This window comes from Callorhinus ursinus, unplaced genomic scaffold (genome assembly GCF_003265705.2).
Source record: "Callorhinus ursinus isolate GAN/ISIS: 27379988/994484 unplaced genomic scaffold, GSC_fseal_2.0 scaffold13, whole genome shotgun sequence".
Lineage (NCBI taxonomy): Eukaryota > Metazoa > Chordata > Mammalia > Carnivora > Otariidae > Callorhinus > Callorhinus ursinus.
Genome location: NW_027397075.1, coordinates 32,976,662 through 32,994,525, shown reverse-complemented (window position 1 = coordinate 32,994,525; position 17,864 = coordinate 32,976,662). Strand labels below are relative to the sequence as shown.

Here is a 17,864-nt window from a genome sequence, read left to right as displayed (position 1 = left end):
AAAGATTGAGTAGGCTGATGGCTTCATTTCATCTGGGATGGAATTAGTATTCTGTTTCACAGCATTTTTACTTCTGTTGCTCCCTTAATGATTATTTAAGGGAGGAAACAAGTAGCTCTTTATTGTGGAATACTAGTATCACTTCAAATTTATTTTTACAACCTTTAAGTATTTTCAATACTTTTTTCTCAAATCTACTGAGGTTACACAGAATAGCTTCTATTATTTCCAATTCACAGAAAGAACTTTCATTCAATTACTCCATTTACATATTGAACCCATTTTGGTAGAATATCTACCATGTTTTGACCTCAGAAGGGTTGAGAAAAAGCCCTCATCTCTTGACTAGTGTCTGTTCACAAATGACCTCTTTTCTCCCCTGGGGCCAGTCTCAACACCCTCTCACCCCAAATGCGGTGCACGGAGCTCCACTTCCATCAACGATTATAGAGAGTGCTCACTTCCTGACGTAATAGGTCAAAGTCCTTCTTAGGAGAAAAATGAACTTGTGAGTCCAGCCAGCTCACTCATAGCCCTCTTAGTTACATGAAATACACTCCCATCTATTCCAGCCGTCTTATCTTCCTCTCCGTGTCCTTCCATCATTGGGAAGGCTGGTCACTGAAAACATCTAATTCTGGTGTGACAATCTTGAGTGCTAAGTTACACCTTGTTTTTCAAATCTTCCTCAAAGAGTTCAAGTCAATGAGAAATTAGACTACACATTTACAGATGACATTAATACTTTAAATGGAAGATATATTTCCTGTCTTATTAAAAAGAAGAAAGCTGAGCAGCCTACACCCAAGAGGGAAAGCAATTTGTACCTTTCAGGCAGGAGCAATAAAAATGATCGTTTTACATGAAGGAATCGAATTAATGTAAGTGTGATTGTTAGGTTGGAGGGTACTGCAGAGCTTTTGGGCTTCTAAACAAGAATCAGATTTTAATTATTAAGGGAAATTATGCTGATTCTAGAATTAAATACTGTATGGTTTTAACACTACCTTGGATATACTGAATCCCAAATCATCAAAGTTGTTACAATCTATCAGCTTGGACTACTCTGATGGATAAATCAGTAAATACATCTGGGACCTTCCTCCCCTCCCCCTTAAAACTCTTAGGATGTAATTAGGGAAGGAAAAAATTAATTTCAAGATACCTCAATGCCATTGTGAAGCAGGAGGATGAATGTGGTCAAGCACAGCATTAGTGACCTGGAGATTATTTTTCAAATCCTACACCCAAAGAAGAACAGCCTGAAAAGGATCTGCCACAGACTATTCCAACAGACCCTATAAAGGGAACGCTGGGCGATTAGGATTATTCCACAAAAAGACTTCTGAGGATGCACAGTGGAGCCTAGCTTTCTGAAATGTACCATCCTTCTACACATTTCGTGTGGCCAATAATTGAGATACTGATTAGACAGGTACCTGCCAGTGAAATGTCACAAAGAGGAAAAGCAGCACATGTAATGGATATCTATCCAAAAAGGCTTGTAGTAAGGTCCTTAAAGAAAATAAATAAATAAATAAAATGGTTATGTCTCTAAAAGATCCCCATATGTTTAAGAGGAGGCCGCATTGTATAAGCCTACATTGACAATTATGCTGTGATTTATGCAGGAATATGTAGCTGTTTTTATTTTCTTTCTTCCTGTAAGAAATTACAAGAATCTTTTAACAAGTGGCTGTCTTTGAAAACCACTTTGTCTGTATTTTCTAACCTAATACATATATTGATTTTCTTTGATTGTTTTAAGAACAGCAGGAGTTATTTGGACAGAGAAAATCTCAGAGTGGTAAAATTATGAGTAATTATTGTTTTAGATTTTATTTATATGCATTTTCCATATTTTGTATATAAACATACTATTTTAGTCATTAATGAGGAAAAAAACCTTTAAGTTGCAAAAAGATCTTTAGGGAATAGACCTATTTGGCAACCTTCACTTTATTTTTAAAAATTTTTTTCTTTATTATGTTTATTCACTCTTTTTCTAGATTGACTCATATTATAGATTTTTGGACGTAAATATAATTATTAACATGTAAGGATATATTACCTGGGCAACCTTCACTTTAAATAAATAATATAAACATCTATTCTTTCTGTAACATGTATTAATCAACTTCATTATACCACATCCCTACTCAAAACCTTCATCTATAGAATTAAAAATATCAGTTCCTTAGCATTGCACTCAAAACCATTCATGACCAACTCCCACTATCTTACCACCTTCTGGCCTTGCTCCCATATTCCAGCCAGATGAAACAAGCTGAAATTCCCAGACATGCTACCTCTCTCGCTCCTGTGTGCTCTGAAAATACTATTCCTTCTATATAGAACATCTTTTCCTTCCCTCTGACCACCTAAAAAATTCCTATTTTTTTCCTTTAGAATTCTACCCCAAAGTTTCCACTTTTGAATGGCACAGTTTTATACACTGTTGGTGGAGAAAATGATGTATCTCTAAAGAGAACAATTTGGCTCTATCAAAATTATAAATGCACTTACCCTTCAACCCAGCAATTTCACTCCTAGGAATTTAACCTACAGTTCTCCTCACACATTTGTGAAATGATGATATACAAGATTATTCACTGCAACATGGCTGGTAGCAGCAAAATATTGGAAACAACCTTATATATATGCATATACTAGGAGTTGGCTAAACACATGGAAATCCATATAGTAAAACTATCTATGCAGCTGTCAAATGAACGAGGAGTCCTTGATGTACTGACAAAAAAAAAATCTCCAACACATACTGTTAAATGAGAAAAGCACAGAATGGGACATCTTCTGTAAAAAGAGAAGGGAAGAATACATACAAATTTGCTTGTATTTGCATAAAATATTTCTGGAAGAATATCGCTAGAAAACATCACAGGACACCAGGAATGTGTAGGAAACTTCGTTAAATGCCATTTTATAGTTGTTGAAATTTTGAAACCATGTGAATGTACTACTTACTTAAAGGTAAAATTGTAAAAGCTTAAAAACCAAAATGCTAAAAAAAAAAAAGTGTCCACATGTTTATGAAAGTATCTCTATTTCCCACACTCTCCCGATCATTCTTTCATTCTCTCATTAAAACCTTTACTGACAACAGATACTATGTGCCAGGTGTGGTAGGTAGAGATGGAAAATAAAAACAACCTGCAAGGAAAATGCCTCAATGCACAACTCAAAAAGCAGACAGAATATCTCATTTCAGTGAGTGCCCAGGGTACAGGGTGTGATAGATACATAAAGAGGAGGCAGGCAGCGCATACATCCTAATAGCACTCTTACTCCTGATTCATAGTAACTGTTTACATGGTTGTCTCCTAAGCTAGATTGCCATCTCTTTGAAGCTATCTCAGAGGTTAACACAGTGCTATGCACACAGGAGATATGCATGTTAAATGAGTCACTGAAAAAGATATAACAGAAATAAGCACTGCACTTTTTAACAATTAGGAACTAATATTTAAGTACTTAGACTCTAACCTGATTCCACAATCAATTTTATAATAATTTAGTATAAAGGTCTAAGGATTAAAAAAAAAATTAGCAGGGAGGGGCAGAGGGAGGAGAGAGGGAAAGAATCTCAAGCAGGCTCCACACCCAGCGTGGAGCCCCACACTCAGAACCCTGAGATCATGACATGGGTTGAAATCAAGAGTTGGATGCTTAGCCCACTGAGCCACCCAGGTGCCCCAGGATAAAAAAATTTTTAAATAACTATCCCTATCTTATGTGTATAGATATTTATGAATATATTCAACTGTCACAAACATCATCTACTATAGACCAATGATTATATGTATGTGGTGCTTCATTTTTCTCCCAATACCATCACTTAAATATACACAGAGAGAACAATGCACCAGACACAATGCTGGGCTGGTGATACAGTGGTAAACAGAAACAGATACAGCCCTGCTCTCACAGATGTTATGAGTTAGTGAGAGATTAATCAAATAATCACACAAGTTTCGCAAGTATTTTTCTGTACCTTTAAGAAGGGAAAGAGAAAGAATACAAGGCATGGCCGAGATTTCTCCTAGCCAGCCATAAGGAAAGGAACATTACCTAAAACCTTTGTGTCTCAGATAATATAAGTTAAATGTTATGTTATGGATTGTGAAGAGAATTCAGTGTCCTTGAGCGCTGATGGAGAAAATACCTTTATTTTCCCGAACCTCTGAAATTATCAGCTATAGATATTACAGATATTTTCATTCACATTACAGGTATTGCATATCTCAAAATATTATTTATATTTATCACTATTTCATAGGAACTATGGTAGTTATTCTACTTGCTGCCATATCTTGTTATTTAATGTATTAATAAAGAAGCATATAGTACTCTATCATAAATCTGATTTTGGGGAGTTGGGGGTGGGAAAAATGGGTGAAGGTGGTCAAAAGGTACAAATGTCCAGCTATAAAGTTAAGTCCAGGGGATGAAATGTATGGTATTGTGACTATAATTAATAATACTCCATTGCAGTGGTGGGGGTGGGTGGGCGAAATATGCAAAGGGGAAGAAAAGATACAAACTTCTAATAGATAGGACACAGGGATGCAATCTACAGCAGAGGGAATATAGTTAATAATATTGTAACAACTTTGTATGATGACAGATGGTAGCTAGATTTATTGTGGTAATCACTTTGTAATGTATATAATGTTAAATCACTGTTGTACACCTGAAATTAATAGAATATTGTACATCAAGTCAACTACATGCCAATAGAAAATAATACTCTATTGTATATTTGAAAGTTGCTGAGAGTAGATCTTAAATGTCTCATCACAGGACCAGGAATGCCTGAAGCACTGTAGGGGAGACGAAGCTGGAGGTGGACAAGATACTTCCCAAGGGCATCGGGCCCTACATGGACCTGGACGAGACAGAAGGCAGCACCAGGCTCCTGATGAACTTGCCAGTCAATGAAAAGGCAGTCCATGCAGACTTTTTAAAGGATTTTGTAGATCTCTTTGATAATGATGATATCCAGTGAGGTACAGCAGTGCGTGTGGGCAAGCCTTTGTTATGTAGTGGTCTGGTGGATCTCCTCAAAGGACAATTTCAAATGGATCTAAGGAACTTGTGGACATTACTTGAAATTAGGAGATGGTTAACCAAGAAAGAGAAGGATGGTTTTAACCATCTGTATGAGGCTTGTTAATCTCTGAATGTGACCAACTTTCATCCTTCAATTTAAAAAAAAGCGATGCCATCAAAAAAAAAATTCTTATCACAAGGGAAAAAATTGTATAGGTGTGGTGCTGAATGTTAACTAGACTTATTGTGATCATTTTGCAATATATATATATACATGTCAAATCATGTTGTACATCTGAAGTAATGTTTATGTCAATTATATCTCAAATTTTAAATGTGATTTTTCTCTATTTTGATGACTATATTTCAACATAATTGGTTTCCTATATAATTTTATTTATTTTATTTTATGCATTTAAAAATAATTTTCTGATAAGGGGCCCATGGACTTAATCAGATGGCCAAGAGTTCATAACCCCAAAATTGTCAAAAATCTCTGGGCTAATAGATGGTTCAGGCTGGAATAACAAAGTTGGCATACCATAGCGTGTCACTGGAGAAGAGAGTTTTCTTTCTTTTTTATTATTTTTAAAGATTTTATTTATTTGAGCGAGAAAGAGAGAGAACACAAGTGGGGTGAGGGGCAGAGGGAGAAGCAGACTCTCCGACAAGCCCAACTCAGAGCTTGATCCTGGAACTCCAGGATCACAACCTGAGCTAGAGGCACACGCCCAACCAACTCAGCCACCCAGGCGCATCTGGAGAAGAGAGTTTTCTGTTTTTAATTACCTTTCGGAGAGATGGGAAAGAAGAGTGCCAATTCACTTCAAAGTTCCAAGTAAAATGAAAAAGAATAATAGAATGGTAAGTTTGAATTTATAGTCAGGTTTTATTGTATTTTTGAGTATATGTCATTTTCTGATGACAAATCTATGGATATACAGTTTGTATGACTACAAACAAAGTATGCTACTGAGAAACACAGTATTTACATATTGTAGATAGCTACCTAACTATGATGGCCACATGAAAGGTCAATTATTACATATGTGGTAGATGGTTGTTCAGCAAATAGCCACCTCCCCTCCTCCAACCTCCATGGTGGTGTATCCTTTCCTGTCCCACCATGTTGGAAATGATACTCTGATTTGCTTTGGCCAATGGAACATGGACAGAAATCAAACTGCTAGCTCTGAGACCAGGTCTTTAAGAGGCATCTAATGTTTCCACTGACCCTTCTGGGAATTTTTCTTTTTTTTTTTTTTTTAACATTTCATTTATTTGATAGAGAGAGAGACAGAGAGAGAGAGAGAGAGAGAGCACAAGCAGGGGGAGCTGCAGGCAGAGGGACAGGGAGAAGCAGGGAGCTTGAGGTGGGGCTCGATCCCAGGACCCGAGGATCATGACCTGAGCCAAAGGCAGATGCTTAATTGACTGAGCCACCCAGGCACCCCCCCTTCTGGGAATTTCTAAACACTTGTCATGAGAAGGACGCATTCCAGATAGCCTATTGATTACAAAAGAATGGGCAGTGTGGAATAGATCTAACCAAATCTGGGTCCTGAAGCTAAGTAAGCTCAGCTATATCCAGCTGTGCCAGCCAAGATCAGCCAAACCCTAGCCATCCAAAGACTCATAAGACAAAGATAAATGCTGACTGTTACATACCACAAGATTTATGGTTGTTTCCTGTGCAGCAATATCCGACTAACAAAATACACTAAGAGTGCTCTTTAAAAACTTTTATTAACTAACTAATGCCATTCTCTAGTCCCTCCATAAAGAAATCAGATACCCTGGGCATGCTTAACTCTTGTGGTGACTAGGCCACAAGTGAGTTTATGCTTAAAAAAGTTAATTGCATTTGTTCCCAAACATGTTTATATTCATAATAAGATGAATGTGAAAAAAACTGAATTGCTATTTCGATAAAAACTAATTTGAACAATCTGGAAAAGCTTTCCAAAAGTCAAATGGTGAAACAGAAAAGTCACTATCACATTAAATGATTGCAATGCTACTATCAAAGATGTAAAAAGTTGCTAAAAAAAAAAAACTCTACAAAGTTTAGATATAAAGATTGCTTTGTAAGTTTAATTTGTTGCCCTCTTAAGGAAACAAACTAGAATTATGTACTTCAGAATTCCTATTCTAAGGGCATAAAGGTTCCTATAACAAAATTGATAATGAATATATACTGATGTTTTAAGTTAAAATAAATGTTTAGGTTAATATGTACTTTTTTTTTTTGTAATGCTTCATCCCCTGAGCCAACTTTCTCTATTAAGCAACTTCAGTCCTGACTGTGTCAGGTAAGTGAGCTTCTTCAATATTTCAGCCTGCCAGAAATCCTATTGCAGGCATTACAATGATCAGGGCTTCAGCATTATTTTTGCTTTGTTTTGTTGCAAATCCTATTTATAAGTCTGCTTGTAGTCCTGGCATTGAGTCTGAATGTTACAATTTCATTTCATATTGAGTTTCAGCACTGTGGTGAGTTTTTGATATAATATTGGCTTCTCCAATAATTTAATCATCAGTTTAAATTTCTGTTAACCAAGGCTACAATCTGATCCATTAGATTTTTAAAGCACAAGAACATCAAATCAGGAATAAAACCTGAACTCCTTCTGACTTAAAAAGCCCTCCATCATAACCTGGTTCCCAAATTCTTCCCCGACCACGTTTCTTACCACTGTCTGCCCCTGGTGCTCACTCCACATTGTGATCCCACGCTGACCTTCCTGTTTTGCTAATATATCAAACTCATTTCAACTTTGGGGCCTTTCTCTCAGAGCTTTTCTCTGCCTGAGCCACTCTTTTTCCTGATTTTCCCATAGATGTCTTTCAGATCTCAAATGACACCACTGAGGCCCCCAGTAACTATCCAAAATAAAGCCTCCAATTAATCCCTTTTGATGATATCACTCCATTTTAATTCTCTGTATAGTACTTCTCACTAGGTGATAAGTAATATCATTAGCTAATATTTCTGTCTGACTTCTCCCCAAAATAGTACAAGCTTCACAACTGATATGTCTTTCATGTTCACATCTCGCTCCCAGGGCCTAAAAATATAGCATAGCACATAGTAGCCAGATCAATGAATATTTTTGATTATTAAATTGAATACAATCATGGATGCTAAAACAAACAAAAAACCTAGAATAAGATATTTTTCAACCACCGTGATAAATTAGGATTTAAAAACAGAAATAAAAAATTTAGTGTGTTATATGTTTTATGTCAACTGTTTCTACATCTCCCTCCCCAAATATTTTGAATTGACTTACAAATCAACACCACCCCCCAGTATCAAGCATAGAAAGATTAGTTCTCAAATCTCAAACAGGATTAAATGCAGAAAAGTTCTAATTATTGTTATAGAAGCTGGTTCAATGATTTCATATTTATTAGCAAAACCACCTAAATAATTTTTGGACAATGAATTTCTTTATAAAGTCTGCTAAAAGTTCATCTTTTATTTCAAGATTTTTATAAAGAGAAATCACCTTAGAATCATACCAACTAATGTACACATGCTTCTTTCTGTGTGCAAGGTTAAGCTCAAGTACTGTACTTGCATTAACTGATTTAATTCTCACAAAATCCTGTAAGGTGCTTCTAATATGGTTCCAATTTTACAGATGAGAAAAATGAAGCTCAGAGAGGTCAAGGAATCTGCCAAAAGCCGGCGAGCTTGTTGGAGGTGAGGTCGGATCTGACCTAGACAGTTTGGCTCCTGAGCCTGTGCCCATAGGCTCTACTCTATGCTATGTTACCTCACCTGACACGACTCAGCCAGGTTCTCCCTGAGGATTCTGGAGTTGTGACTTAGGGGTAGCAGCTTAACTCTCTGCATATGACAGAACTGTAAATCTGGATGCTATATGGCAGCCATATTCCTTGGGAATGAAGAAGCAGAAAACTTGGGTAGAGAGAGAAATAAAGGAGAGGCCAAGAGAGAAGTTAATGAGATGGCAAGAGACAGGGAGGACGCTTGCCAGCATCAGTCCGGTACCAGCCCTGCTGCCCGGCTGAACTTCTGCCCTTGTATTTAAAGGGACACACCCTGGTGTCTGTATGGTAAGTGCCCTTTCTTGTTTAAGACAGCTCAAGATTTTATTACTTGCAACTCTAAGAACCTTAACTCATTATCAGAACTGATCAACCAAATGAGGGAAGATTTGGCTCCTGACACTAAACTGAAATTGAAGGAATATAGCCAGAATGTGTACATAATAAAGAATAAAAAATGTTCAGCTAATAACATTTTTAAAAAATATGGACGAATCAATTGGTCTTATGTTTTATTTGAATCAATATTTGAAATGTATATCCAGTGAAGATTCAGAAATAACTATTGATTTCATTGTTTTACCCATACCTGGCACATGGAATTGCTCTGAATTTTTTTTTCTTCCTAATTTGGCATGCTAGATTACCTCAGTGTGCCAACCCAATAAGGAGGCAGTAATTTCAGAATGCTTATCCTCATCTCCCATTGATAGAACAGATAAAGTGTAGCTCCCTGAAAGACCTCCCTCCCTTTGCCGGCACAGTGCTGCTATTTTGGTATCTGTCAGTGAAGAACAAATATCTAGTGGCAATAGAGGCTAGACGTGTGTTAGTCTGGGTAAACAGCTTTGGTTAACGGACAGTGTTCTAGCCACCGAACACCAAGTCCCTTATAGTGATAGGTGACCCAGAATTTCTAGACGTGGAAACTAGTAAAGCCAGGCCATCTTTTCTCTAACACACTTTTTTTTTTTTTTAAGATGTATTTATTTTAATTTTGAGAGAGAGAGCAGGGAGGAGTCCAATGCCCAGCTGACTGAGCCACCCAGGTGCCCCTCCATTACATTCTTGATATCCAACTTTCCCATTCAAGTTGGCACAACAAACATTCCAATTATATAAAGTAGGAAGTTTATAGTAATTTTCAACTTACCTCAATAATTTACTCTTCTCATGTAAATCAGCTGCTTCTTCCTAAGTAGTATTATTGTATATATACATTGCAAGAAGTAACCAACATGTGCGGACTAATTTATCACACTGCCATTGTCAAGTATCTAAGACCAGACACTTGTCAACTTTTCACCTGCATTGTTGTAATGCCCTTTAAAAATTTTCCCAAAGGCAATGTGGCCCCTGTTAGTCCGTTATTGCAGATTATTGCTGCAGTAATCAGTACATCTACTCAGCAGATGGTTTGGCCCATATAAATCCCTCCTCTTGATTCTATATTACCTTCCCACCTTCCTGAGGCTCAAACCTAAGACCCTCTGTACCATCTTCAGGGCAGAAGGCTTCAAGTTTCCCATAGGACTAATATCCTGATGGTGATTCCCTAATCAAACAAAGTAATTCACCAGGGTAACCCAGTGAGCCCATGTTCTCCTTTTGTCCATCCCCCTCCTTCTTCCACATCACTATGGTGCCTTATCTACTCAATCCACTCCTTCCTTTAAGCCTTCTCCAGTTTGAACAGCCCTTTCCTTGTTAGAAGGGAGACAAATAGTAAGGGCATTCACTGTACTAAATACTGTACAAATGCTCTCATTTAATCTGTACAGAAATCCAACGAGACAGTACTACTATGTTCTTCATTTCTGAGATGAGGAAACTGAAATGTAGAGAATTTAGGTAATTTATGAAGAAGTAGCAGATCTAAAACTTGAACTGGACACCGTAACTTAAAAAGCCCCCAAAGCAGTTAACCTCTTGGCCTTTGCACAAGCTGTTCCCCTGCTCAGAAAGGTCCTACCCTCTTCCACTAGTTGGCAAGCACCTGGTCAACCTTCAAAGTCTGACTTAAGTGCCCCCACCCCCTTTTGAAGGCTTCTTCCACACTGCTCAATCAGTGGTAATTATTCTTCACTTTGTTCTACCCTATCATAGCCAAGTATCACTGCCATAAATATTTTGCTTCTTTTACTTGTTTGTGAGGTCTTTGGAGGAAGGGATATTCTATTTATACCAGCACATTGCAGTAACCCAAAAATGTCTGTACCGTTATGTACTGCCCTATCAGACATCAGAATGCAAAGTTCCCTCCGTAACCACTCTACTGATTAAAAAAATGAAATAATTCAGAATATAAATTAACATTTAACCTGAAATATTCAAGCTTGACAGTAAGTATGCATTGGTTATTAGGCTTGTTAGCTGCTTAAATCATACATTTTGAATTTAAATACATATTCAAAGCTTCCCTTGGAATGCATAATAAATGTAACAGGTGTGATCTTTTCCGAGTATTTACACTAGTCAGCTACAGAAATAACTGGAAATGGTGGAGGAGGCAGAGAGGAATGCTGGTCATTCCCCTCTGCCACAGAAAGCAGTGACTGAGGACAACTTCGGAGACTGCCTCTCTCTATTGTTTACCACTCCTTGTGTGAGCACCTCAGGTCAGATTTAAAGGTACTTGTTTTGGAGGGAGAGTGGGGGGAGGGTACAACTTTGTCTCAAAATGCAAGTCAGTTAATTTCAGCCAGTGAACAACCAAAGAAAAAGTAATCTGTTAAAGGAAAGCTGGAGTACTGTGTTCATATGAGGCACCTTTCTAAATGTTTCTCGAGTCATGGTGACTATACTGGATTTTCACCTTACACACCAACTTATTTATGCTGTAATTAAAAAGTTCTTAAGTTTTGCAAGTGGTGCCTCTCATCTTTTGTTTAGTTTATCTTAGTAAATACAATACTGGCCTAGGCAATTTCTTTTTTTTTTTTTTAAGTAATCTCTACACCCAACATGGGACTCGAACTCACGACCCCGAGATCAAGAGTCAAATGCTCTACTGCTCTACCGAATGAGCCAGCCAGGAGCCCAGGTAATTTTTTGGGTTGGGGGCAGGGAGAAAAGGGGAGAGGGGGAGGGAGGGAGGGAGGGGGGGGCTTGGCTTCCTTATCCTTTTTTTCTTGCCATGATTGTCTAAAGGGACCTGTATAAAGGGATTTGTGATTTTCTTGCATTATTATTCAAAGGATCAATAGGATATAGCCATATTTTTTAAAGTGTAGCTTGAGACATTTCTGAAATCAATTCAGTGGAACATAACTAGCCTGTAAACAACACAAAAAATCTGACTACATCACAAGTAGCAACAAATGTATTGTTTAGTTAAATTTTCTTTTAGTCTTGTGTGTATAATGGCTCGTATTTTTGTACCATAAGTCTCCACCAAAAATGTCAGAAAGCCACGGGGCTACTTATAAACAAGAAAAGATTCAGTGTCCACATCAAAACCACTGTTCTTAATGGGCTTTTTACCATTTGAGGAATCAAGATACCTTCCATTATGAAACAAAATCCAATTACAGAAAGATATTTAATTAATCCTGTACTAAGAAACCTTCTAAATACCCTTTGTAATAATCGACCTAAACCCAAAGGATTTTGTATGTTAGCAAGAATGTAATTTGTTTCAGAGTGCAGTAATAAATCAGACTGAGAAGTAATTTATTTCATACTGTAGAAAATCTGAGTATTTATCTCTTTCATACAAAGGGTTCATCTCAAAGCAAAAAATCTAATATGGAATAAAAAGTAAATGATAATATTTCATGTTAGCACAATTTTAGTTTAACTTTTCCACATGAACCAAAACCAAATTATCACCTTCAAAAGACTGTACCAGTCAATTCTTTAAAAATCTCACATCTGATAAAGAAAACCATGTATCTCCAGAAAGTTGTATAATCAAATTCAACACCCCAACATCTATATTATTTAAATGTTTATTATACAGACTAATATTTTGTGCCTTTATCATACCTCTGAGACTTTCCATATTAGTGACCAAGTTTCATAGCAAACATGCTCCAGGGTTAGGAGCAGAAGTGTGCTTTGGGGGAGCTGAAGTTGTATCAAGGCACAACATACATCAACATATTGAATATTCATATAATCTACAAACGGAAGTGTTTCCTGATAAGCACATTAATATTAATTCGTTGATTCATTTCCTCTGTCTCCTGTCACACGCACACCACACAATGTCCTACACTTGCTGAGCGTGAGATGCTCCCTAGGACCTGGTCAGGTCACCACCTACCTCCTCAGTTCCCCCGTCCTCTTTATTTTGCCACTTTATATTTGTTTTTGTTTCTTCTCTCCTTTGGCATGGAAAATTCCTACAAGTGTTTGAAGACTCAGCTCAGATCCCTTAAGAGGATCTTTACAGGACCACCAAAAAGAACAGAAATAAAGTTCTAAGTTTTTTGGATAAGTTTTCATGGCGGAATATTGTGAAACTAATGGCTAAAATGAAGTTTAAAAGATTATCCACAACTACTGATGGACTCTCTCTCCTGACTTGGTAAAATATTGTGGTTTACTAAGGATTGGCAATAATATCCACATAATATATATAATTATAAAAATAGAAAAAAATGTAGGTTATATATATTAAATAGGACAAGAATGCAAAAGGTTAGATGTTTCTGTATTAATGAACACTTATAGAAGTATATTATGTTGTATTTACTTGGCTTTTGCTATTTTTTTTGGTCCAGCTGACTCTTTTTAACTATATCTATAAAACATCTACAGGGGCCCCGACTGGCTCAGTCAGTGGAGCATTCAACTCTTGATCTCATGAGTCTGTGGAGTATAATGTGGAGTATAATGAATCCCTATATATTCATCTCCCAGTTTCAACAATTACCAACACACAGTCATCTAACTTCATCCACATCACAAATCCCTCTACTGAATCGTAAATGTTTTTGAATATTTGCAGACATTTCATCCATAATTATCTTAATATGTATCTTTGAATCATTTTAAACATAATTATAATATTATTGCAAAAAAATGAATAATCTTAGTATCATTAAATATCTAATTAATGGTCAATTATTGATTTTTTTAGTTTGTTCAAATCAGCATCTAAACAATGGCAACAGACTGCATCTACTTAATATAACCCATAAGTCTTTTTAAAATCAATTTATGAGATTCCCCTTTATATTATTCATAACAATATATTGTTTGAAGAAATTGCCATAGTATGTTTTTAGGGTTCCTATGCCTTAAAATAGAGACTCAGGGTTTCATATTAGCAAGATAACTGTTACAATATAGTCTTTCATTCTATGGGGACCTGGGTGGCTCAGTCGTTAAGCGTCTGCCTTCGGCTCAGGTCATGGTCCCAGGGTCCTGGGATCGAGCCCCGCATCAGGCTCCCTGCTTAGCGGGAAGCCTGCCTCTCCCTCTCCCACTCCCCCTACTTGTGTTCCCTCTCTTGCTGTGTCTCTCTCTGTCAAATAAATAAATAAAATCTTAAAAAAACAAAAAACAAAAAAGTATGGCTCACTGCTATCTTAAACTAGACAGCCATTATAAGGATGACATTTACAGAGAATAAACAAACATTTGCAAGAACTTCATTTTTCTATTATGTGAGGACATGCACACCAAGACCCTTGGAGAATGGTTAAAAAAAATTACAAGTATTAAATCCAAATGATAATTGTACTAGAAGTTAATTTCATAATAGTTTTTAGTAATAACGTAAACATTCTGAAAGTTATCTGACTTTTAGATAGTTTGGTTCTCCATGTTGATGTTGTAGCCCACTGGTAAAAATGTTACACTTCAAAAGACTGAATCATATGTGTTTAAATACAGGTAACCTTCACCTCATAATCATATACATACATACAAGGCAAACACATGGGACAAAGTGCTATTTGCCACTTTAAAACTCCTCTGACCCTTACTACATATGAAAGTATTAACCTGTTTTACTCCTAAAGCACTTTAAAATGCACTACTAAACATGTAATAGTGTTTAGTGATATAAATAAATCATGAAAAACCTGTAGACCTTTTTGTAGTCTGAACACACAGCCAAAAGCAATACTTCTATTTTAATTCCCAGGAAGTTTTTCTCAGTTGCTATACGAATACAGCTATCATATTAGAAAGGAAAAAAACAGCCCCAGAGTAGTGTGCGAGGCACCACCTACCAGAGACCTGGGCTTGCTGATGGCCACCAGACTAGTGAGGAAGTCTTCATCATGCTGCTGGCTGAAAACATGGGCGTCATAGGCCACCATAATGGAGATTTCTTCCATCATCTTGCCAGCTGGCCCTTCCACAGCACCAGCTGCTACCCAGGCTCCAGACCAGACTATCCAAGGAAAACTCCTACTGCAGCTCAGTGCCAATGCCCACACCCACCTGAGTTCCAGGGGGCGGAGTATCAAAAATCCAGAAGGAAAAAAAGAAAAGGAAAAAAAAAGAAAAGCAGCTGCTATCCCAGGCTTGCCTGGCAATTCACCCCCAGTAGAAAACCAAGGGAGGTCTCTTATCTGTGGAGGAAGTATACACTATAAACACCTTCTGCATTCTTAACACAGCAGCTGGAAAGTTCGGTTTTGGGAAATCTTCTTTCAGCTTCAAAAAGAGAAATAAAGAAAAGTTTTCTAACTGGAAATATCCTATAGCAAAATCAAACAAAACAAAAGACCCCCCAAAACTGATTTATGTTATGTTCTTGGTAATTAGAAACTTTCAAAGTTTATCTTCTTACTTCAGTATTACTTATATCAAGATTCTTGTTCTTGGAGAAGTGGATTTTCTTACGGCTTATTTTTCCACATTCATAGAAAATAAATAGATGGCAACCTTTGGTTTTTCAGAATTTCTAGAATTCTTGGTGCGGTTAAAAATTATCTCCTGAAGTATGAAAAAAAGAGATTCTTTTTCACCTCTGATTATTTCTGTTAAAAAAAAGTACCAAAATATAAAAATGAAACAGGGACTGCAATATCAATTAATTATCATTTCCCCTTCTCCCACTAAAAAAACACACAAGTATTTTAAATAAAATTCTTGCTTTGGGGAACTTTGTTTTCTGTTGGTATTCAGAAAGCAACGCAAAGGTCCCGTTTCTAAACTTACAGTTTGTCTCCCATAGATAAAAGTTCTTTTCTCTCTTTTTTTTTTAAGTTTAGAGGTTTCTTTTAATTACCCATATTAGCAGATAGTCATGAACTGGTGATGTCTTAGCCACCAGACGTGTTTTACAGTTGGAGACCGTAAATGAATCTCAGTATACTCGAATGAAAAATTTGAAAGCTGCCCATAATTATCATTACAAAGTTGCCTAAATTACCAGGAAATATAATGTATGCTAATTCCATGGAAAAAGTATTAAGCAAATAAAAAGGGGGAGAACAAATGAAGCTCCTCCAAAAGTTGTTTTTCCAAAATTTCTAATTAAGCTATTATCATCTCTGCTTTTTACAGATTATGACATTGCAGTACCATGAGAAATATCATTTGTTAGAATTAGAAATCAATTTGGCAATGTTTGTCTATAATCAAATGCAGATACTGGTTGGACTTTTTAGCCCTAATTACCAATAGCATTGTTATGTTGTTTGTTTGCTTTTCAAAGGACAAAACTTAAAATGAGGTTCATGGTGTCTATTTTCCTGAAGTACCTTCACCTAGATTAACATGATTACTTAAATAGCACCTTGTTCCATTTAAATATGATTAGGAGAGTCTTGCAATTGCTGTAGCATTCTAGATTAAACACACACACACGGAAGGAGAAAAACACCTTATTGCTAGGAAACAGAAGCAAGTCTAATAGGCTTATTTTAACAGAAAATACAATACTTTCAATAAATCTTCAAGATTAAAACAGCTTCAAACTGTGCTTGACCCTCGTTGGAGCCAGTAAAGCATTTTTACTTCATTTTTTGCTACAATGCAGCTTTGTCTCTTACGCTTTATTTTTGTCAAAAAGTTTCCCAGCATATTTATCTTAAGGCTGACTAACCAGGTAAAAATTAAACGGTAATCAAGAGACGAGGTTTCATAAAGCGTCCAGGCAGTTCATACCTTTTAAATTCCTTTTTATCTTTTCAGAAGTACTGTAAAAGATACTGTGAACCTCTTCATGCATTCACTAGCACCAGAAGGTTTCAGGTTTATCTTGCAGCACCATTTTCTAGATGGGAAAGCAATTCCTCTTGCTTTCATGTTTTTCTTTGCTGCAGTGACTCAGTGCTTCTACCCTGATACCTGAATAAGGTACACTGACAAAGACACCTGTTGTGGAAGGTAAAGAAACCACTTCCCATAATGCCTTACTCCCTGCTGGCAACCGCCCAGGGGCAAACAAGAATTATAAACCACATTCAAGCAGTTGCCTATGCACCCCGGGAGAGCAATTCAGTTTAACAATGGGTAATCTTCTTGGTTAGGAAGAACACTCATAACCCAAGGGGGAAAAAAGGACCAGAAAAACAATATCAAATAGTTCAGGTGCTGTGTATTAAACTCATAAAACATTTAGGGATCAGGTGTAAGAGTACAAAACAATTTTAGGAACATAATCAAAGGCTGTAAAGATACTTTTAAAACTATATAAACAGAAGCTAATGACTTTAAATAATGCAGTCCTTTTAGAATTCCACACAGGTTCTCAGGTAAACAATCAGGTATTTTTTAAAGCTTCTGATTACCTACAAAAGATTGTTCTAATTAGCCACAGCCACTGGAATTATTAATAACTTTTCATTTCTAAATCTAAGAGGTCCTCTATCAAAGCCTGAATGCATGCATTTTCTAGAGCAAGAGTTCCCTAAGTTAGACTTGCACCCTTCATTTTTGTCACCCTTACAATGGTCCTCCATACTTGACTTTCAGAGTCTGGGCAGGAAAAATTCCAATGTTTCTTTTCTCTTACAATTAAATGTATACTTGTGGTCCCAACAAAATGCATACTTTTTGAAAACCGATGATCTATTTAAAAACCTGTC

At 36.7% G+C, this 17,864-nt stretch overlaps 1 protein-coding gene across 9 annotated transcripts in view; it reads right to left on the bottom strand.

Moving 5' to 3' along the window:
• The window catches only part of RABGAP1L (RAB GTPase activating protein 1 like), a 762,700-nt gene that overhangs the window by 82,894 nt on the left and 661,942 nt on the right, over nucleotides 1-17,864 (bottom strand). The window contains exons 1-2 of one of the 9 annotated variants that reach the window (XM_073900048.1): nucleotides 16,942-17,586; nucleotides 15,054-15,809 (exon numbers count right to left, since the gene is read on the bottom strand). The exons of 6 other annotated variants lie outside the window; for them this stretch is intronic. In XM_073900048.1, the coding sequence (XP_073756149.1) occupies nucleotides 15,054-15,164 (111 nt within the window). In that variant the 5' untranslated portion in view covers nucleotides 15,165-15,809; nucleotides 16,942-17,586. Of the gene's footprint in view, nucleotides 1-15,053; nucleotides 15,810-16,941; nucleotides 17,587-17,864 lie in introns of those variants that run through there. 2 more of the 9 variants (XM_073900047.1, XM_025877667.2) reach the window with 2 other exon arrangements.